This window comes from Oncorhynchus tshawytscha, linkage group LG07, assembly GCF_018296145.1.
Source record: "Oncorhynchus tshawytscha isolate Ot180627B linkage group LG07, Otsh_v2.0, whole genome shotgun sequence".
In the NCBI taxonomy this organism is placed as follows: domain Eukaryota; kingdom Metazoa; phylum Chordata; class Actinopteri; order Salmoniformes; family Salmonidae; genus Oncorhynchus; species Oncorhynchus tshawytscha.
Window position 1 is genome coordinate 11,798,585 of NC_056435.1, and position 22,316 is coordinate 11,820,900.

General features: G+C 46.1%; 1 protein-coding gene across 2 annotated transcripts; it reads left to right on the forward strand.

Annotated features, from left to right (window-relative positions):
- Positions 1 to 1,117: 1,117 nt before the first annotated feature.
- LOC112253979 (trafficking protein particle complex subunit 10) lies at positions 1,118 to 18,720 on the forward strand. Of its 2 annotated transcripts, none has more exons than XM_042324106.1 (23): positions 1,118 to 1,315; positions 2,084 to 2,165; positions 2,334 to 2,469; positions 3,927 to 4,123; positions 4,382 to 4,577; positions 4,679 to 4,790; positions 5,178 to 5,425; positions 5,853 to 5,999; positions 9,160 to 9,274; positions 9,600 to 9,676; positions 9,989 to 10,080; positions 10,267 to 10,407; positions 12,796 to 12,908; positions 13,331 to 13,887; positions 14,120 to 14,261; positions 14,402 to 14,584; positions 14,854 to 15,083; positions 15,330 to 15,430; positions 15,741 to 15,867; positions 15,953 to 16,123; positions 16,302 to 16,482; positions 16,570 to 16,764; positions 16,976 to 18,720. In XM_042324106.1, exons 1-23 carry the CDS (start codon positions 1,255 to 1,257, stop codon positions 17,218 to 17,220), a joined length of 3,849 nt encoding a protein of 1,282 aa, XP_042180040.1. In that variant the 5' UTR covers positions 1,118 to 1,254; the 3' UTR covers positions 17,221 to 18,720. The 2 variants fall into 2 exon arrangements, with proteins under 2 accessions (XP_042180040.1, XP_024281916.1); XM_024426148.2 differs by having other exon boundaries at positions 1,119 to 1,315; positions 14,402 to 14,560.
- The last annotated feature ends 3,596 nt before the right edge of the window (positions 18,721 to 22,316 follow it).

Here is a 22,316-nt window from a genome sequence, read left to right on the forward strand (position 1 = left end):
TGATGAAGAGGCATACCCATCCTACTCTCGATTTCCCTAAATCCAATGTCCTGTCTCCTCGGTGAATGGAGAATCCATTGAGTTGGATAGCCATAGGGGGTATCTTGTCCGAAAGCCATGTTTCAGAAAAGTAGAGAATATTGCAGTTACGAGAGTCCCGTTGATAGCTTCCCCCTTTCGCCGGCGTTTACTCTTGGATAGCCCGAAAATGATGTCGGAATTACACAAAGAGGCCAGAGCAGATGAGTCAAAGTCTAAGTTAAAGCCGGAATTGAGGTTAGTAACTGCCAATCTGAAAAGTTCTTGTCAATCATAAAAAATGATAGTAGATACATTTAGTGCAAAAAAGGTAAAGATAAATGCCAAAAGAATCACAAAATAGGGGTGTTTACGAGATGTTTACTCCCTTAACATCGGGAAGACGTACCGGAACATGAAGTCTGATGCCAAAAGGGTTAGAGACCGTTTCTATCTTCAAGCCATCAAACTGCTTAACACTTGAACTGGACTGACTCTCCATACCTTAGCGCCCACACACACACACACACACACACACACACACACACACACACACACACACACACACACACACAGTCATGTGAAATCTATAGATTAAGGCCTAATGAATTTGTTTCAATTGACTGATTTCCTTATATGAACTGTTACTCAGTAAAATCTTAGAAATTGTTGCATGTTGCGTTTATATTTTTGTCCAGTATAGTTAACCAATAGCTACCCGGAATATCTGCATTGACCCCTTCTGCACTAACTCGTTCTGACTATGCATACATACTGGACTCACATACTCACAAATACTTACATTGACACTCCAACACACATACATTTTTTTTAATAGTTATTTGTGACCAGTCATGTGAAATCCATAGATTAAGGTCTAATGAATTTGTTTCAATTGGCAGATTTCCTTATATGAACTGTAACTCAGTAAAATCTGAGAAACACACACACAGGCAAACATAACACATGCACACCATTTGCCACGTGCACACGTACACACACACAATAGTTATGGTGCTTTTAAGACAGCTGGGAACTCGGGGGGAAAAACAAGGTCAAATCATGAAGGCGGCATAACTCTCGTTGACGTTGTGCCGGATGTCGTCATCTTCTAAGGGACATACAGGAAATGAAAAAGGCCCCAATTCGATACAAGCAGAAATGTACACCTCTGATAACAACACTAGTGATATTGTTCACTTTCAAATGGAGGACTAATGTTGACTCTCGGAATCCATGGAGGCCCATGAAGAAAAGCCAATAATCTACACTATGGAAAACAAGCCGATTGTGACATGTTAGTTAAACCTTTGAGTTGTCTCGTTAACGTTAGCAATGTTAGCTTGCTTGGCTAGCTAGCTACAGTTTTCCTCAGTGGCTGCTGTGCTGGGTGAATCTGATTGACACCTCAACCAATGCAGTGGCCGCTGCAGATAATCTATTTTGTCTAACCAGCGTGCTAGTCAGCTACTGTATATCGTTTTTAAAGATGGTTTCAGAAGTCCCTACATTGGCCATTATTAAAAGGACATCGCTTTCTAGGCTAGTTAGTAGCTAACAAAATAGTATATTCCTCATGCAATCCATTCTTTTACATAGTCGACTCGGGCTGTTTTAGCTAGCTAGTTAACAAGCTACTAATCAAACGAGGTCTGGATGAGAATATCTACAAGTAGTACACTGCGCAGACTGTTCAAGTTTGAGGACTGTCAATGTATCAACGACAAGAGCTTGACAAGACCCTGACAGGGCGTTATTTCAAACACATGTTCTCTAGCTAGCTAGTGTAGTTCGCTATGATCTCAAAACACAAATAGTGCTGTTACGGTGCCTCTGTTGCAAACTCAGACTGTTGCTCTGGTTGACGTAGCCTAAGGTGTGCAGTGAGACATAGCTAGATGGCTAGCTAATAAAATGGAACGAAACAAATGAGTCACTGATCTCATTGAGCCCTAAAAATTGGAATAAGATGCTGGTTGGAAGCACAGTGGTTGAACTATTTTGCCTGTCTGCTCTCTCTCCCTTTCTCTCTTCTACACTACTCTGTCTCAATGCCGACACACAGGTGCTGGCGACCAGAGCCTGTTCACTTCTCTCTACACCTCTCTGGCACAGCAGTTACCCAGGGAGTCCATGGAGTGGAGGAGGTGAGCTATTGGGATGTTTGCACTTCGCTATCCGATGTGTGTGTGTGTGCACGCTTGCGCAACTGTGTGGTTTGTGCAAAGTTGTGGATGTGTACGTGTTTGAGCGTGGGTGCCCGACTGTGTTTTTAAGTTCCTTTGTTTTCAATGCCAATGTCTCCTCGTCTGAAGGTCCTACGGACGCGCACCAAAGATGATTCACCTCGAGGCCAACTTTGTTCAGTTCAAAGAGGAGCTACTTCCTAAGGATGGAAACAGAGCCCTGCTCACCTTTCCCTTCCTGCACATATACTGGACAGACTGTTGTGTGAGTAGTCGCTATTTGATGTAGTAGGACCATATTGGACAGACCGGCATTGTTGTTGGTATCATAACATTCAACACTGTATTATGATTCACACGAAAAACTCCAATGGCCGTGTGTGTGTTTGTCTCATATGGGTGTGTTAATGCTATTTTTATTTTTCTACATCTCAACATGTAAAGCACGCCTCTTATTCGCCATTCTGCTGCATAGGCTATAGCCTGCCTACCATAGACTATCAGCGCATCACCCATCACTATGCAATGGGAGCTTCAGGCAGTGTAATTGTTTTAAACCTGAACGTTTTACTTTACTTCAAATAATGAGGAATGTCTTACCTTGCTTCGAAGTAGCCTTGCGATCATCCGTCCATAGAAACGTGGAGGCAATTCTTTTATATAGCCTTCCTCGTGCTCCTTAACCAGCATTTCTCTCCCGTGCTATTGGTTTTCATATCCACTTTCTTTCGTTGTCCACAAGCCAAAGGCACAATCCTTAGTCGTGTTAGCAAGCCATCATAGTAGTTGCTATTAGATTCCCCCTCTTTCTAAGTTTCCTCTCACATATGGAACATTAGGTGCGCTGTTTTGAACTGGTTTCCTCTAATTGCATTTTGGCAAATGTTTGAAAATGACGTTTTTATTAGAGTTCAATAACAGGCTACAGCCTTTTGAGTGTAAGATGAAGGGCTTGCTATTGCTGCACGTTTCCATTAAGCTCTTAATGAAAAATGGCCAGTCCTTGTATGCATGCATCGTATCAGAGAGGAAGAGGCGTAGCGAGTGGTTTCACTCTATCCAAAAATCTGTCCAATTTGTTTCTATGGGCTTATTTTGGGCCTAAGCTTGTCGCCTGCCTTGCCGCTTTGGGATGACTCCCATTGTTAGGGCGGAAACATAAGGATCTTGTCATTATATACAGGTCTCGGATAGTATTTTCTGTTGGGCACGTCGTTTTAGTGTTTGGAAAATGTTTTACCGTTTGTTGACCGGTTAATGAGGTTTGCATCCCTAGCATGGAATCTATAAGGTGTCGAAAGCGTTCCACAGGGATGCTGGCCCATGTTGACTCTAATGCTTCCCACATTTGTTAAGTTGGCTGGATATCCTTTGGGTGATGGACCATTCTTGATACACACAGGATATTGTTGAGCGTGAAAAACCCAGCAGTGTTGCAGTTCTTGACACGAACCGGTGCACCTGGCACCTACTACCATACCCCGTTCAAAGGAACTTAAATCTTTTGTCTTACCCATTCACCCTCTGAATGGCACACAATCCAGGTCTCAGTTGTCTCGAAGCTTAAACATCCTTCTTCAACCTGTCTCCTCCCCTTCATCTACACTGATTTGAAGTGGATTTAACAAGTGACATCCAATAAGGGATCATAGCTTTCACCTGGTCAGTCTGTCATGGAAAGAGCAGGTGTTCTTAATGTTTTATATACTGTGTGTGTGTCAGGACACTGAGATGTACAAGGCGTCGGTGAAGGATGACATGCTGCGGTGGCAGAGCACCCTGCGGCTGCACGGCTCGGTGGACTGGCTCATCGTGGTGGTGGAGAGCGAAGCCAAGAAGAAGAACAAGACCAACATCCTGCCGCGCACCTCCATCGTGGACAAGATCCGCAACGACTTCTGCAACAAGCAGAGCGACAGGTCGGCAACATCACCACTCTCATCTCTTGTTATAACAGAATCTGAGCGTCTTTTGTCTACCAGTCTTTTGATCCAATCCTGTTGTGTAACACACCAAATTCATCTTAACAAGGACCTGAGCAACTAATTTAGTAGAATCAGATTTGCTAGTTGAGGGATGGCCCAAAAGCCTGCAGGTGTGTGGCTCTCCAGGAGGAGAGTTGGGGACTTTTCCCTCTAACACCCCCACACTCTCTCTCTCCCCTCCCCGTGGTTCAGGTGTGTGGTTCTGTCGGACCCTCTGAAGGAGTCGTCTCGGTCCCAGGATTCGTGGAGCGCCTTCCTGACCAAGCTGCGCACCTTGCTACTCATGTCCTTCACCAAGAACCTGGGCCGTTTCGAGGATGACATGCGCACTCTCCGCGAGAAACGCACTGAGCCCGGCTGGAGCTTCTGCGACTACTTCATGGTGCAGGTGGGTCACTACCACCACCTGTCAATCATCCATGCTCTACTACAGGGGAAGCAGTTGTAACCTATTTAACCAACGGGTGGGTGTGTGTGTGTGTTGTGCAGGAGGAGTTGGCCTTTGTGTTCGAGATGCTGCAGCAGTTTGAGGATGCCCTGGTCCAGTACGATGAGCTGGACGCTCTCTTCACTCAGTATGTCCTCAACTTTGGGGCTGGAGGTACAGTGGCATTGTTTACTACCCCTACCGTGGCTCTACAGTGCGACCATTTTAATTGTATAGCGCCTAAATATTTAGCTGTGTGACCTGGAATTTTTATTTAGCAGCACCTGTGTGCTTAGAAAAATGAAGGATTCCACCTTTTATTACCCTACAAATCTTTCATTGCGCTTCAAAATGTATTTGTGTACGCCTACATTTTTCAACTTAGGTGCACACGTGCTCCTTGTAAAAAAAGGTCAGCGTAGAGCCCTGCCTACCTTTTACTATAGGCCTATTTGTGTTGGTTTGCTGTACTACTCAGGGCAAAATCTTATTCTTGTGTCCATGTCTGCTGTCTTTTTCTATGTTGTGTCTACGTCTGTCTGTTGTGTCTACGTCTTTCAGACGGGGCCAACTGGCTGGGCTCGTTCTGTGCCCCGGTGAAGCGCTGGAGCGGCCTGCTCCTGCGGCGGCCCATCGACATGGAGAAGCGCGAGCTGATCCAGCGCGGCGAAGCCAGCCTGCTGGACCTGCGCAGCTACTTGTTCTCCCGCCAGTGTACCCTGCTCATCTTCCTCCAGAGGCCCTGGGAGGTCACCCAGCGAGCCCTGGAGCTGCTGCACAATTGCGTCCAGGAGCTGCGCCTGCTCGAGGTACCGTGTGTTTTTCAGTACTGTATTGCAGTCTGACTGGGCCCGAACTTCTGACATACAAATAACCTTCGATCGCAAATTACTACTCGTTATGTGATGAAGATGAACTATTCTGCAGTGCACCTCGTCTTGCTCAAACTGATCCCCTCAAACACTCTGATTCTGGCCACGGACTCTCCTGTGTATCCCCTACCATTGTATAACTCTGTTGCCTCCTGCCAAAAAGAGTTTGGTTTCCTCTATTGGTGTGATATATTGGCTTTGGTTTGTGCATGAGCTGTGTGTGTGGGGCATGGGTGGAGAAGGTGCTTCTGGTGTCCATGGTGTGACATTTTTGAATGTTTTGAAGAATTTTTAAAATTGTATCCACAAATTTTAAAAAAGTATATAAAATGTCAATCTAGAGATCCTCATTTTGTGTGTGTAGGTGTATGTGGTCCAGGGGGCGTTGGACTGCTGGGTGTTTCTCAGCTGTCTGGAAGTGCTCCACAGGATCGAGGGCTGCTGCGACCGCGCCCAGCTAGAGGCCAACTGCTCCCACACTGTCGGCTTGTGGACCTACGCCACGGAGAAGGTGGCCTACCTACCTACCTGCATATACAGTGCATTTGGAAAGTATTCAGACCGTTTGACTTGTTCCACATTTTGTTACAGTACAGCCTTATTCAAAAATGTATTAAATAGTTTTTTTCATCATTCTACACAATACCCCATAATGACAAAGCAAAAAAAGGGTTTTAGACATTTTTGGAAATGTATAAAAAAATAATAATGTAAATATCATATTTACATACACTACCAGTCAAAAGTTTAGACACATCTACTCATTCAAGAGTTTCTTTATTTTTACTTTTCTATATTGTAGAATGTTAGTGAAGACGTCAAAACTCTGAAATAACACACACAGAATCATGTAGTAACCAAAAGTGTTAAATAAATCAAAATATATTTGAGATTCTTCAAAGCAGCCACCCTTTAACTTGATGACAACTTTGCACACTCTTGGCATTCTCTCAACCAGCTTCACCTGGAATGCTTTTCCAACAGTCTTGAAGGAGTTCCCACATATGCTGAGCACTCGTTGGCTGCTTTTCCTTCACTCTGTGGTCCAACTCATCCAAAACCATCAAAAAAGGGTTGAGGTTGGGTTGTTATGGAGGCCAGGTCATCTGATGCAGCACTCCATCACTCTCCTTGGTCAAATAGCACTTACACAGCCTGGAGGTGTGTTATGAGTCATTGTTCTGTTGAAAAACAAACAAGAGGGGCTGGCATATAGCTGCAGAATGCTGTGGTAGCCATGCTGGTTAAGTGTGCCTTGAATTCTAAATAAATCACAGTGTCACCAGCAAAGCACCACAACACCATCACACCTCCTCCATGCTTCACGGTGGGAACCACACATGTGGAGATCATCAGTTCACCTACTCTGCATCTCACAAAGACACTGCGATTAGAACCAAAAATCTCAAATTTGGATTCATCAGACCAAAGGATGGATTTCCACCGGTCTAAGGTCCATTGCACGTGTTTCTTGGCCCAAGCAAGTTTTCATATCTTCAAGTAATGATGGACTATCATTTCTCTTTGCTTATTTGAGCAGAACAATAGATTTTTACCTTGTCAGCTTGGGGATTCTATCCAGCAACCTTTCGGTTACTGGCCCAGCCCTCTAACCACTAGGCTACCTGCCGCCTCATGAAGCTGGTTGAGAGAATGCCAAGAGTGCAAAGCTGTCATCACGGCAAAGGTTGGCTGCTTTGAAGAATCTCAAATATAAAATGTTTTTATTTGTTTAATTCTTTCTTTTGTTTACTACATGATTCCATATGTGTTATGTCATCTTCACTATTATTCTACAATGTAGAAAATATAAAAAAATAAAGAAAACCCTTGAATGAGTATGTGTGTCCAAACTTTTGACTGGTACTGTAAGTATTCAGAGTTCAGACCCTTTACTCAGTACTTTGTTGAACACCTTTGGCAGCGATTACAGCATCGAGTCTTCTTGGGTAGAACACTACAAGCTTGGCACACCTGTATTTGGGAAGATTCTCACATTGTTCTCTGCAGATCCTCTCAAGCTCTGTCAGGTTGGATGGGGAGTGTCGCTGAACAGCTATTTTCAGGTCTCCAGAGATGTTAGACATTGTTTAAGTCTGGATTGTGGCTGGGCCACTCGAGGACATTCAGAGACTTGTCCCGAAGCCACTCATGCGTTGTCTTGACTGTGTGCTTAGGGCCATTGTCCTTTTGGAATGTGAACCTTTGCCCAAGTCTGAGTTCCTGAGCGCTCTGGAGCAGGTTTTCATCAATGATCTCGCTGTACTTTGCTCCATTCAGCTTTCCTTCGATCCTGACTAGTCTCCCAGCCTGCTGCTGAAAAACATCCCACAGCATTCAGGCAAAAGAGTCCAATCTTGGTTTCATCAGACCAGAGAATCTGGTTTCTCATGGTCTGAGAGTCTTTTGGTGCCTTTTGCCAAACTCCAAGCAGGCTTTCATGTGCCTTTTACTGACAAGTGGCTTCTGTTTGGCCATTCTACCATAAAGGCCTGATTGGTGGAGTGCTGCAGAGATTGTTGTCCTTCTGAAAGGTTCTCCCATCTCCAGAGAAGGACTCTGGAGCTCTGTCAGAGTGACCATTGGGTTCTTGGTCACCTCCCTGAACACCTCCCCCGATTGCTCAAGCGGCCAGCTCTAGGAAGAGTTTTGGTGGTTCCAAACTTCCTCCATTTAAGAATGATGGAGGCCACTGTGTGCTTAGGGACCTTCAATGCTGCAGAAATGTTTTGGTACCCATCCCCAGATAAGTGCCTTGACACAATCCTGTCTCGGAGCTCTACGGACAATTCCTTCATCCTCATGGCTTGGTTTTTGCTCTGACATGCACTGTCAACTGTGGGACCTTATATAGACAGGTGTGTGCCTTTCCAACTCATGTCCAGTCAATTAAATTTGCCATAGATGGACTCCAAGTTGTAGAAACATCTCCAGGGATGAGCAATGGAAAGTGAATGCACCTGGGCTCCCGAGTGGCGCTGCGGTTTAAGGCACTGCATCTCGGTGCTAGAGGCGTCACTACAGACCCTGGTTCGATTCCAGGCTGTATCACAACCAGCCGTGATAGGGCGGCACACAATTGGCCAAGCGTCGTCCGGGGTAGGCCGTCATTGTAAATAAGAAATGTTCTTAACTGACTTGCCTAGTTAAATAACAATAAATACATTTCGAGTCTCATAGCAAAGGGTCTGAATACTTATGTAAATTAGGTATTTCTGTTTTTTTGCAAATTCTAGAAACCTGTTTTTCATTATCGGATATATTGTGTGTAGATTGATGGAAAAAAGAAATACATTTTAAAGTAAAGCTGTAACGTAACAATGTGGAAAAAGTCAACATGTCTGAATACTTTCTGAATGCACTGTACCTATGGCACCTCTGACCCTAACACACATCACTGCTGGTACACTGTGTTAGCCCTTGCCCTGGGGGCCTACACCATTCTGAAGTCACAAGGGGCCTGCTTTCCAAAAGTATGCTCGATGGAGAATCATTGTTAAGTGCTTCTTAGTCCAAGACTAGGCCTAATCTGTGTCTGCAAAACCAAGGAGTTTTACCGGGTCAAGAAACTCTGACACACTTTCTGGTGATCGTCATAAGACTCCATTTCCAGCTTGTCACTGTGGCCCTATGTATGTTGTGATGCGTGTGTTGTTGTTTGTTGTTCCCAGCTAAAGTCTCTGGGCTACCTGTGTGGCCTCGTTGCCGAGAAGGTCCCCACCTCCGAGGACCTAAACCGCACCGTGGACCTTTTGGCTGGCCTGGGGGAAGAGAGACCAGAGACGGGTATTACACACACACACGCTAATGCCCTAGGCTTTTAGCTCAGCTGACCCAGTTCGCTCACAATAGGCCCTTGGTTATAAAGTAGTAAGACCTGCATTAGAATGAATAATATTGGCGTTATTTGATAAAGGTTGTGTTGTATGCCGTGTCAAAATCGCTTCGCCCTCTGTCGTGCAGATGACTCTCTGTTTGAGGTTGAAGTGGGGTACTTTTACCGTCAACCCAAACACATCATTGTGAGGTCATGGAAGTTCATTGCACTAAGGAAAAAGCTGAAATGGTCTTTAGAGAAAGTCTTAAGTGTCTCCTGTGTTCTCTCTTACAGTCAACAGCCTGCAGAGCCCTTACAAAAAACTCAATGAGGCCTTATCGTCTGTGGAGGCATTTGAAAAACACTATCTGGTAAGTGCCATGTTGATTAGGTGGATAATGGTGTAGCCAGTAGCAGTAGTCCTTGATAAGAGCCTTGATTCTGCTTCATAATGTTGTGTGTGTTCGTGCGGGGGACACTTCCTAGACAGAGTGCCTCTGTTTATAGTCTTGGTATCTAGTTCATTGGGCCCCATTGCCCTCCAGGCCCACTCTCTTTAGGCACTGGGGCAGAAAGCCATCACAGAGCTAAACATTCTTATTTCGTGAATGCTGTCTTTGTCCTCTGATCTCTTTTTTTACAATTTTTTTTTTTATTACTATTTTTTTTTAAACAATTTTTAGGAGCTGTCTCATGCTGCTATGGAGATGTACAGAGCCATAGGCAGGATGCGCTCAGCCCGACTCATTGGGAAGAGTCTAGCTGAGTTTTACATGTAAGCCTTTCTTTCTCCTATCCTTTTTATGTTCCCTCTGCCTCTCACTCTCCATCTCTGAATGGTGTTTCCAAAGATGAAGGTTGCTGGAAAAATGATTAGCCCCAGTCAGCTAAACGTGCTAATGAATGAAAGGGTGTAGGGTTTCTCTAATTTAATAAAAAACGGTGCTAACTGTGTGCGTAGGAAGAAAGGTGACCCGGAGAGAGCAGAGGGCTTCCTTGATGACTCTCTGAGGTCATACGTGGCAGAGGGGTGGAGACTGCAGGTGACTCATACCAGGAAGCAGATGGCCGAGTGTCAGAAGCTCCTGCAGCAGACTGAAGAGTATCCTCTCAAAATGTTCAATGTTCAAAACAACTGGGAACTCAGAAATCTCCAACTTCTGAGTTCAGTGCGTTCAAGACAACTGGGAACTCTGGGTGGGGGACAAGCTCCGACTGGGGAAAAATTATTTTGAATGGTCATCCAACTCGGGAACTCGAGCCTCTTTCTAGAGCTCTGACTTGAAGATCACTGACCTCATGATTTGACCTCGTATTTTTCAGAGTTCCCAGCTGTCTTGAACACACCTGACAGGAGGAGAGGAAGCACTTCTGCCAGGAGATCCTTCTCTTTGCAGCGGGAAACAAAAACAAGTGTTTGCCATTGGACAAGTTCAGGTAGTCCCTCCCTGTTTCATTCTATTTTCTTCCGTTTGGTGCCTTATGTATAAGACCCAATGTCAATCAGTCTCAATGGGCGCATTCGACATTGCAACGGATTTTAAAGGCGAGTTGAGACTGACTACAACTACTCAATGTTAGTTGTAGGTCAGTCAGCCACAATTTACCCATAATACGTCACGGTTTAGATGCTCTCGACATGGACAATGTCTTCATTGGTGTACAGTCGTGGCCAAAAGTTTTGAGTGCCACAAATATTAATTTCCACAAAGTTTGCTTCTTCAGTGTCTTTAGATATTTTTGTCAGATGTTACTATGGAATACTGAAGTATAATTACAAGCATTTCATAAGTGTCAAAGGCTTTTATTGACAATTACATGAAGTTGATGCAAAGAGTCAATATTTTCAGTGTTGACCCTTCTTTTTCAAGACCTCTGCAATCCGCCCTGGCATGCTGTCAATTAACTTCTGGGCCACATCCTGACGGATGGTAGCCCATTCTTGCATAATCAAAGCTTTGAGTTTGTCAGAATTTGTGGGTTTTTGCTTGTCTACCCGCCTCTTGAGGATTGACCACAAGTTCTCAATGGTATTAAGGTCTGGGAGTTTCCTGGCCATGGACCCAAAATATCAATGTTTTCTTCCCTGAGCCACTTAGTTATCACTTTTGCCTTATGGCAAGGTGCTCCATCATGCTGGAAAAGGCATTGTTCCTGGATGGTTGGGAGAAGTTACTCTCGGAGTATATGTTGGTACCATTCTTTATTCATGACTGTGTTCTTAGGCAAAATTGTGAGTGAGCCCACTCCCTTGGCTGAGAAGCAACCCCACACATGAATGGTCTCAGGATGCTTTGCTGTTGGCATGACACAGGACTGATGGTAGCGCTCACCTTGTCTTCTCCGGACAAGCTTTTTTCCGGATGCCCCAAACAATCGGAAAGGGGATTCATCAGAGAAAATGACTTTACCCCATTCCTCAGCAGTCCAATCGCACTACCTTTTGTAGAATATCAGTCTGTCCCTGATGCTTTTCCTGGAGAGAAGTGGCTTCTTTGCTGCCTTTCTTGACACCAGACCATCCTCCCAAAGGTCTTCCCCTCACAGTGTGTGCAGATGCACTCACACCTGCCTGTTGCCATTCCTGAGCAAGCTCTGTACTGGTGGTGCCCCGATCCCGCAGCTGAATCAACTTTAGCGCTTGCTGGACTTTCTTGGGCGCCCTGAAGCCTTCTTCACAACAATTGAACCGCTATCCTTGAAGTTCTTGATGATCCGATAAGTGTGCAAAAGCAATGATGACGGCACGTGTTTCCTTGCAGGTAACCATGGTTGACAGAGGAAGAACAATGATTCCAAGCACCACCCTCCTTTTGAAGCTTCCAGTCTGTTATTCAAACTCAATCAGCATGACAGAGTGATCTCCAGCCTTGTCCTCATCAACACTCACACCTGTGTTAACGAGAGAATCACTGACATGTCGGCCGGTCCCTTTGTGGCAGGGCTAAAATGCAGTGGAAATGTGTTTTGGGGAGTCAGTTTATTTGCATGACAAAGAGGGACTTTGCAATTAATTGCAATTTATCTGATCAGTCTTCGTAACATTCTGGAGTATATGCAAATTGCCGTCATACAAACTGAGGCAAGCAGACTTTGTGAAAATTAATATTTGTGTCATTCTCTCAACTTTTGGCCACGACTGTACATTCTATATGAGCCAGGGTCATGTTCAATAGGGCCAACCGTAACAACTGTTTTTCAATGGAAAATGAAAACATGGGACTCCTATTGGACAGATAGTACCTCCCTGGTTCATACTGTTTCGAAGCATTATATGAGTGGGTGGACTAAAGATTTCCATCATGGGTAGCTAGGTGTATAATGACCTCAAAGGAAGGTTGGCTACTATTTCACCCCCATCCAATCCCAATGCTAGGTAGGGAATCCTTTCTGAAGCCTCTCTTCTTTCACTCTCCCATTGCATTGAAATAGCCAGGTGTCAGTCAAGATACAATCTTCTAGTTCAGGTTTCCTTGACTCACTGTGCCAGCTACCTGCAGACCAGTGCCTTGCTGGCGGGCGACGCCAACCTGACAGAGGAGGAGAGGAAGCACTTCTGCCAGGAGATCCTTACCTTCGCCAGCCAGCCCCCGGCACCCTCAGGTGAGCACACACACACTGCGTACACTCGAGACATGGCAGGAACAGTCAAAGCTGTTTGTTCTTGTCTACTGCATCAATGAGTTGAAAGCTTCTAATTGCACAATGAAAAATCCAAGGATCCTTGTCCGGTTGTCTTAACTTCTGAGAGACTTGCCAACTAAAATGGTCAAACATGTAAATAGTGGCTATTTTTTTGTCCCAAGACTGATAAACATTCGCCTGGTCCCCAGATCTGTTTGTGCTTTTGTCTGCTCCATTGTCATTGTCAAGCCTGACAATTTCATAAGGAGTTGGCAAGAGAGCAGAAAGACTGGCACCCAGGCTAGACCAACACAACTCTGACGTCACAATGTTGCCATGTAATGCATTGCCCTCTGTAACCTCCCTCTTTCATCCCCCTCTTCCTCCTCTCGTCTCTCCAGACCAGACTGTGGCTCTGAGCATGGCGGCGTTCGCCCAGCTGCGCCAGATGCAGTTCAGCCCGCCTGGCGCCGTGGTGCACGTGGGTGCCGCCCTGCAGCTGGAGCTGCGCGTGCGCTGCCTGATGCCTGTGGCCATGCAGGTGGAGCAGCTGGCTGCCACTCTCCACTTCAGCCTGGAGCAGGGCGGGGCGAGGGGCCGTGCGGGTAGCGCCCAGAGGAGGGCGGGCCATGGACCACAAGGCCAGGGGGACGGGGTGGTCATGTTCCCCCAGGGAAGCCCCCTAGCTGGGGCCGGGATGGGGGCTTCGCTACCTCCCGCCCTGGAGCTTTACGAAATGCAGGACCGCAGTCCGTCGGACAGCTCGCTCACCTCCACGGGGGTGGTGTGTAAGAACATGCACCTGCTGCTGCGGCGCCACGACAGCTCCGCCTCCCTAGACACGCCCACCGCCGGGGCCCTCCCGGCAGCGGTCGCCGTGGACGACGGGGCCCAGATGTTGAGGGCACGCGACATAACTCTGCAGCCCGGCGACAACAGCATCTTGTTCACGGCCCCTGTACGTTTTCTTTCAGCCTCCTGTAACGTCATCAACAGTCATGTCTCGAGTCCAAGTCCACCCCGTGGCTCATTTTCAATTTGTCTAAAGAAATCTGTTCCCTCCTTGCCTCCTCTCCATTAAAACAGAATCGGGAACGCTGTCGATTAGAGGTCAAGTGTCACTTTATCACACCTTGTCGGTCTCTCTTTTTCTCTTCCCCCACTCACCACTCTCGTTCTTTTCTCTCTAGACTGGAGAGCCGGGCTCGTACACGTTACGTCAGCTGTGCGGGAGCGTGGGGAGAGTCCAGTTTGTCCAGTCTCACATCTACCCTGTGGTGCAGTACGAGGTCTACTCCCAGGAGCCTCAGCTCACCATCGAGCCCCTCTCAGGTCCGTCTGTCTGGCCCTCTGTCCCCTTCTTTAGCCACAAACAGTGAATGCTAATCGCTGCCGGTTGATATGTGGTTGGACCGGGTCATCCTTGTATTTTTACGTGTGGGTAACAGTGTGTATCTGTGTTTTCCCTCCAGACAACCTGTTGGCAGGCATTCCCCAGAAGGTGACGTTCACCATAGCAACAGGCCACTACAGTGTGAAGAAGGGTGACGCGTTGCAGCTTAGCAATACAGACTCCATGCCCATCCTCCACTCTAGCTGCTGCTCTGCTACCGTCCTGTCCAGCACGGGAGGTCAGCCTTCCATCCATCCACTGGGTCAGAGGCCAAGGGTCAGAGAGGTTAAAGGGATAGTTCATCCAAATCTTTGCATTGCAAGTAGTCTATAGACGAGGAGAGACTGCAGCCCAGCCACTGCCTCCAATCACTAATATTAGCCCAGGCAGGTCTCGGGGTTACCATGGAGATCAATGACCCTCGGTCCATAGGGGGAGACACCTTTGGCGGTCCATGCTGACTGCCTTTCCCTGCTTCTGCTGTTGCTAACTCTTTTCTGTTCTCTCTCTCTCGCGCCCATCTCTTTGCAGAGCGCATGGGGGAGAGTGCTCTTTCCATCCAGTCATCGGAGAAGGTGACCAGCATCTCCCTGCCCCCCACCCCTCCCTACCACACCCTGGAGTTCCAGCTGGAGGTGCTGTGCCACATCCCCCCCACGCCCTTCAAGCCCGACATTGAGCGTCTCACCAACGGCGAGGTCCGCCACCGGCCCAAGAGCCACAGCCACGTAGACAGTGGCATGATCAACATCGACCAAAAGGTTTGAAGAACGTTTGTCCTCCTAGCCTTTAGTTAACCCCAGGACCACCTTTATATCATTTACTAGGGTCATGTTCATTAGGCACCCAACGGAAGACAACAGACTGAAACGGAGGGACTACCTGGATTTGTCCAATGAGTATTCCGCCTCAATGTTTGAAAGGGTTTTGTTACACTGTGGCCTAATGAACATGACCATGCCTATCCTATGTTTACAGCCCTGTGTGTTCTCTTTCTGTCTCCATAGGTCTCCATCGACTGTCCTTGGTCCATCTACTCCACTCTCATAGCCCTAACCTTCTATGTCCCTTTCAAAGCCAAGCACTCAATACTCTCTGCTGGGAAAAGGTAGGTCACACACACTCTCATCTGCTTTTCCTGTACGGGTGACATTTTTGTCACACACAGTCACAGATGTGTGCAAAAAATACAGCATGATGTAATTTGAACCATTTTTATTTATTTACTGAGTGACGCGCCCAATGCAAATTCCAATTGCAGTATTTGGAACCCGCATTGGGTAATGTACCGTCTCGTCTACAGGATTTTAAATGTCATTGAATAGACACTATTTTTTGCATGTCTGCTCATTCAGTAAGGAATCTAATGGTGATGTCGAGAGTCTAAATATTGATCTGACTCCTGACTGGTCACATAGGAAGTACATACAGGTGTGTCTCCAGAACGTGTCCGACACAAACTTCCACCTGGCGGACCCGGTCCTCACAGAGCGCCAGCCCACAGTCTCGATGGAGCTGCTCTCACTCAATGTTAAAACGCAACAGGTGAGTAACTGACCGTACACACACACTTCATCTCTCTCTCTCTACACACACACACACACATCTGTTCTGATCCTCTTTGCCTCAGCCGGTGTGCAGTCAGCAATCAGTGTTCTGCCTGTGGGAGATGCGTTGGGCCAAACCCCTCCCGCTGTGCCTGCAGTGTGCATTCTCCGCCAGCTTCGCGCCCGTCTCCGCCTCGGACACACACACAGCCTTCAAACCCTACCGCTATGAGTTCCAGCTGGACCGGGTCTCTGTGAGTATACACAAGACCCAGCCCTGGGTCGCGTCATAAGACACCACATGGAGGAAAACACTTTTTTTGTTTGTTTTCCGTTGCAAAAAATACCAAATGAACACAACCCTGTTCTCATCGCAAACAAACAACGTTCTGGGCTTGAACATCGCTCAATGTTGCTAACCCTCCTCCCCAGACCCTTTACAGCTTGAAGGCCGAGATCTCGCCGCCGTCCGGGGACCAGCACTGTCGCACCGGCGCCCTCTGTGGCCTCGAGGTGTCCATCACACGGCAGGCGGAGCCCAGCGAGACGGAAGGGGAGGAGGAGGAGTCTACGGAAATAGAGGGCCTGAGGACCACCAAGCTTATGTATGAAGGTAGGACACGGGAAGGTGTGTGTGTGTGTGTGTGTGTGTGTGTATGTCCGATACTTACCCGTCTACCCTGGTGTGTGTTGTCTGCAGTGGTGGACAACAGCAGTAACTGGGCGGTGTGTGGCAAGAGCTCGGGGGTGGTGTCCATGCCCGTGGCTGCCAGCGCCACACACAGGGTTCAGATGGAGGTCATGCCCCTGTTCGCCGGTCACCTGCCCTTCCCCAACATCAAAGTGTTCAAGTACCTGCCCCACAATGCCGTCCCAGCCATTCAGCCCGACACGGGTATGTAACCCACAGCTGCAGAACGGTCCTTAAGCTCAGTCCGTAGGCATGTCTCCCATTACTTGACAAAATGGTAGTCTATATTTTGTGCCATCTTTGTCAACCTCTTACATGCCGTTTAGATCATTTGCTTGTAGGCATTATTACAGCGCGTTTTGTACTCGCTCTCACACACTCAGTCACACTCATCTCTCTCTCTCTGGCCACTCAGACAGCTGCTTAGAGAACGACACCATTTCCCTGCTGGACAAAGGGCTGGACGACCAGGGCGACACAGCCAGCATCCGCAGCCGGGGCAGCGTCCACTCGGTGGGCAGCGGGGAGCAGCAGAGGGGTCTGCCCATGCCCCGCCTGGAGCCCTTCAGTCCGGGACAGGTGTTCTATTGGAGCCAGGGGCGGCAGGTGCTGGTGCTGCCCGTTACTGATGACCACGTGATGGAGGTTAACGTCACATGACCCCTGTGGGCCGCTGCTGCACCCCCCCATGCCCCCACCACGCCTGGACCTCTGTGGTTTGGTTCCTGGCTATGGTTCTGGAACTGGGAGAGGGCCTGGCGGCAGGGAACTGACACTTGCTCTCCTCTCAGGACTCGTTGCTGGCCGGCCACTGGCCCTGCTCCTGTTCTGGCCTGAGTTCCATCTGCTGTATTTTTATCTTGTCAATCTTTTTCATACTGTAAAACTATCTCTCTCATTGATTCTTTCTCCGTGGACACAGTAAACTGCTTAACTGTTCTGCGTAGACAGAACCCCCACACACACACACACACACACCTGTGATCGGCTTGCTGGTGCCACTGATCGTCAACACAACCTTCTGTATGAGGCACACATGGACACACTAATGAGCGTTTGGACAGGGGTGCTTTGTTTTGTGGTTTGTATTGGTTGGTGTGTGTCTCTGTCTATGCATGACATGGCAAGTTGTGATGGATGAAGGGAAAGAGCGGGCCGGTTAATCGTGTGTGTGTGTGTGCGTGCAATATCTACTCCACTTTTCCTCTTCACTCACTTTCCAGCCCCTTGCCCCCAAACCCTCTTTCCTTTGCTGTAGTCATAGCGCCACCCTCTGGCCACAGTACAAACTGTTCAATAAGTGCACATTCTTCCAGAGGAATCACTGTACTGACTGTGCAAAGGCTGCACCAAAAACACATTGTGTCGAAGGAATATGTTGGAGAAAAATATGAGTTTTGTTTTTGTGCAGGTGTGAGACGTACTAATGAACACTTGCTTTTGGCTTTGTTCAGGTTTTAGGGTTCACTTATTCACGTATCGGTGGAATCTGAGAACAATGGGATGAAATAGCACTTGGTTGTTTTTCAGTGACTTCTTTTTGGCTGAAAGTGACCTGTCTGTTTGAAGTGTTACCGTCATGTGTTCTGTCTGACTTTGTCATTTACTTGAATGCTGAGGAGGTAAATTCCTATGTTTAGTAAATGTGGTGTCTGACAATTATTATTTTTTTCTCTTCTCTCAGACATTCGCTGTTGCTACGGTAACTGTCAGGAAGAGCACTTTCGTATCGTAGCACAATTCTTTCACAAAAACAATTTAGAAGGAGGGGAAATTCGCTTGTGTAAATGCGATGTTCATTCGTTTTATTGACCTCTATTTTTGTACTGTGTTGCCGGACAAGTTTTGGTTGTTGCTCAGTGTCTGTCGGTGTGGTTGGTTGGTATCTACTGGAGGCCTATGGTGGCTTTGGGCCTGAGGCCTAAGCACACCCTGTAGCACAGCCCTTCAGCTATACTGTCCTGTATTCCTCCACCTCTGGGCTTGTATCTAGCATAATCCCACAAACAAAGTAGTGCTCACCGCCAGGACGAAAGGCAGAAGACTTGTTCCCTCTATCTGGCCATCTTGATGAAAGAGAACCCCGCCCACTCAGACTCCACCTACAAAACTTAGTGGCAAAAAAAAAGAAAGTATGTGAACCCTTTGGAATTACCTGGATTTCTGCTTAAATTAGTCATCAAATTTGATCTGATCTTCATCTAAGTCAGGACAATAGACAAACCCAGTCTGCTTAAACTAATAACGCACACACACACAATTATACGTTTTCATGTCTTTATTGAACACAGTGTGAACATTCTCAGTGCAGGGTGGGAAAAGTATGTGAACCCTTGACTTTAATAACTGGTTATTGGCAGCAATAAACTCAACCAAACGTTTTCTGTAGTTGCGGAACAGACCTGCACAACGGGTCAATTTTGTGGGTTAATTTTGCCCCATTCCTCTTTACAATACTGTTTCAGTTCAGCAATATTATTGGGATGCCTGGTGTGTATTGCTCTCTTGAGGTCATGCCACAGAATCTCAATCAGGCTGAGGTCAGGACTCTTGACTGGGCCACTCCAGAAGGTGTATTTTCTTCTGTTGAAGCCATTCTGTTGTTGATTTACTTCTGTTTTATGGGTCATTGTCCTGTTGCGCTTCAATCGTACAGATAGCCTTACATTCTCCTACAAAATGTCTTGATAAACTTGGGAATTCATTTTTCCGTCGACGATAGCAAGCTGTCCAGGCCCTGAGGCAGCAAAGCTGGGATGAGGTTTTGATGTTGGGGTGCTGTCTTTTTAAAATTTCTCCACACAGTGTTGTGTGTTCCTAACCAAACAACTCAACTTTAATCTGTCCCCAGAATATTTTGCCAGTTGCGCTGTGGAACATCCAGGTGCCCTCATTGAGAATCCTCATTGAGCATTCTGTGCTGTGCTCTTGCAGTCATCTTTGCAGGATGGCCACTCCTAGGGAGAGTAGCAACAGTGCTGAACTTTCTCTAGTTATAGACAATTTGTCTTACCGTGGACTGATTGTGCGAGGCATGGTTCACATAGCAAACTCAAATTTTGTGAGTGTTTCTTATAGGGCAGGGCAGCTCAAACCAACATCTCCAATCTCGTCTCATTGATTGGACTCCAGGTTTGCTGACTCCTGACACCAATTAGCTTTTGTAGAAGTCATTAGCCTAGGGGTTCACATACTTTTTCCAAACCTACACTGTGAATGTTTAAATTACGTATTCAATATAGACAAGAAAAATACAATCATTTGTGTGTTATTAGTTTACCCACTCTGTGTCTATTGACTTGGATGAAGATCAGATAACATTTTATGACCCAATTCATGCAGAAGTCCAGGTAATTCCAAAGGACAGACATACATACATACATACATACATACATACATACATTTTCTTGCCACTGTACATGCCCGAACCTACAGCAACACGGGTCTGTCTTTGAAACGTCCATGTGTCCTCGGTGTGTGTGTGTGTGTGTGTGAGGTTGTCTAACTGGTCAGAAAAACGAAGACTAGTGATATCAGTGCTCGTCTATGTACACATCTTATTTTATGTCCAGCTGTATTTATTGTCTTATTTAAAAAAAATATATATATTATTTAACGGCAAATAGCTGGAAGGGACGGAATCATCAATCACTCTCACAGAAATAAAGACATTGGGAATTGTCTGGTGATTTATTTTTTTTGTCTTTCAACAGTCATTGGTCACTGAAATCCAAAAAAAACAATGTATGTAAATGATTCCATGGGAGTTCAGCACCATTGATTGTATTCAGATTAGTTTAAATAATTAATCATATGTATGCATTATACAGTTGAAATTAAATATACCTATGTTTTAATGTGTCTGTGTTCTCCGTTCTGGTGCTCAGTGAAGTATTTGTGTTTAGAGAAATGGGGCGGTTTTTGGGCTGGCTCAAATGAAACACCTACCAGGCCTGTATGGTATCAACTAACTTGTTTCCTCACTTCTCGACAAAGTCACGCGCAATTTTGTCAAACTCATTGCTTTTGTATATGAAGGGTGAGAAGTTCAAGTCTGAGGAACAGAGACAGAAGGAGGGGGGGAGGGGGGCGTGGAGCAGGTGAGAGAGGGGCAAGTCCTGGAGGAAACTTGTAGGTGAGCATGAGGCTCTTAGGTGGTAGGGATTTAATGTGAGGTTGGGACACAAGTATGTCTTACATTTTCAGTAGCCTTATATAGAATAAATCATCAGATACAGGGCTTTTATGGCAAGTTATGTAAAGCAGTTCCATAAAAGTATTGTAGGCCTAACTTACACTTAAATACAATACTTTTTTTTTTACTGAACTGCTTTACAATACTTGCCACAGTAGCCCTGTAAAACAGTGTGCTGTATTAGCCATGGTGTGCTGTGCCTTGGGCTGTCGTGGCGACTGTGTTACGCCACACCTGAAGTCAGTCAAATTCCATGTGACCGGTGAGTCACGGTTATTAGGCTTCTCCCATCAGCTTTCTATAGGCTAGGCCTAATACATTTATTTCTCAACTTTTCCACTATTAAGCACGTTGCTTCTCTTTACAACAGGAGTATAGCCTACTTGGCTGGCATGAAAATGAACCACAGGAAAAAAGCGTCCTCCATTCGCTATTTAAGTGCACAGATAGTTTTTTTCCCTGCTGCCCCTAATTCGAAACAAGTGCATGATAATGGTCCATTCTAAATCAAAAACCAATTTCACACCTATATTATTTAGTATATGTAAAGACCAGGTTAAATCAAGAATAGCAACAATCTACCCACAATATTAAAGCTGATCCACCCCATAACAATATATATATATATATATATCTACAACGAATACAAAAAAGAATAATCTGATGGGTGACAATATTAGCCTGTCACTTGTGAATGATGCCCAGCATAAGGCAAGAAACAATATAACAATTGTGTTTTTCCGCTAATGGAACATTCGCGCTTATAGCCTACCGCCGTGTGTGCATTGATGCGTTATAACCTAAATGAATAGCCTAATAGTTTATCAACATTTGAAGCTAAACATTCTGATCTGTTGCGTCAACCACATTGCGTAAAATATATTTTTTTATGCTATAGTGGTAGTCCCAGGCTATGTTTGGAATATTCATTTCTTGCACAGAATAGAATAGGTCAACTATTGTACTATGGGGGATAGTAGATTGACATAGGCTAAGTGCTTTTGCTGTTCGTTCGCGCCTACTCATCTTGTTGCCTGGCGAAAAGTAAATGTGGACAGTTCTTCCAATATCTTCAACGTGCATCTCGGAATAGTATACGGACGCGCAGTTGTGTCCACGATGTGTCGGTCTTTACTTGTTGCCTGTGGAACTCATTTTCGGAGCAAGCTTAAATGGGCGTTTACTCTTTGTTGATGTCAGTATTGCAGCTTTGTTGATGTTTACATGCGCTCTCTGATAAGGCATAAGCGATGCTGTCTCTGGGTGTTGTAGATGGAAAGTGTATGCGCGGTGAGAAAAAAATGAGCATTGTACTTTCTCGTGGGCGCCGATTGACGAGAATGGTTTCTCATCGGTCTTGCACGTGTAGTCTATTGTGTGCACGTATATGCCTAGTACTATTATTTATCTATGATGACTGAATGGCAAAATGATCATGAAATTCTCTCTATTTATTTATGGGTTTCAGCCACTATAGGCTACTGACTATGCTAAACCGACTTGCCTACGGTTAATAGGCTACTATAGCCCAGTAGACCTAGTTGTCTATTGTGCTTAACTT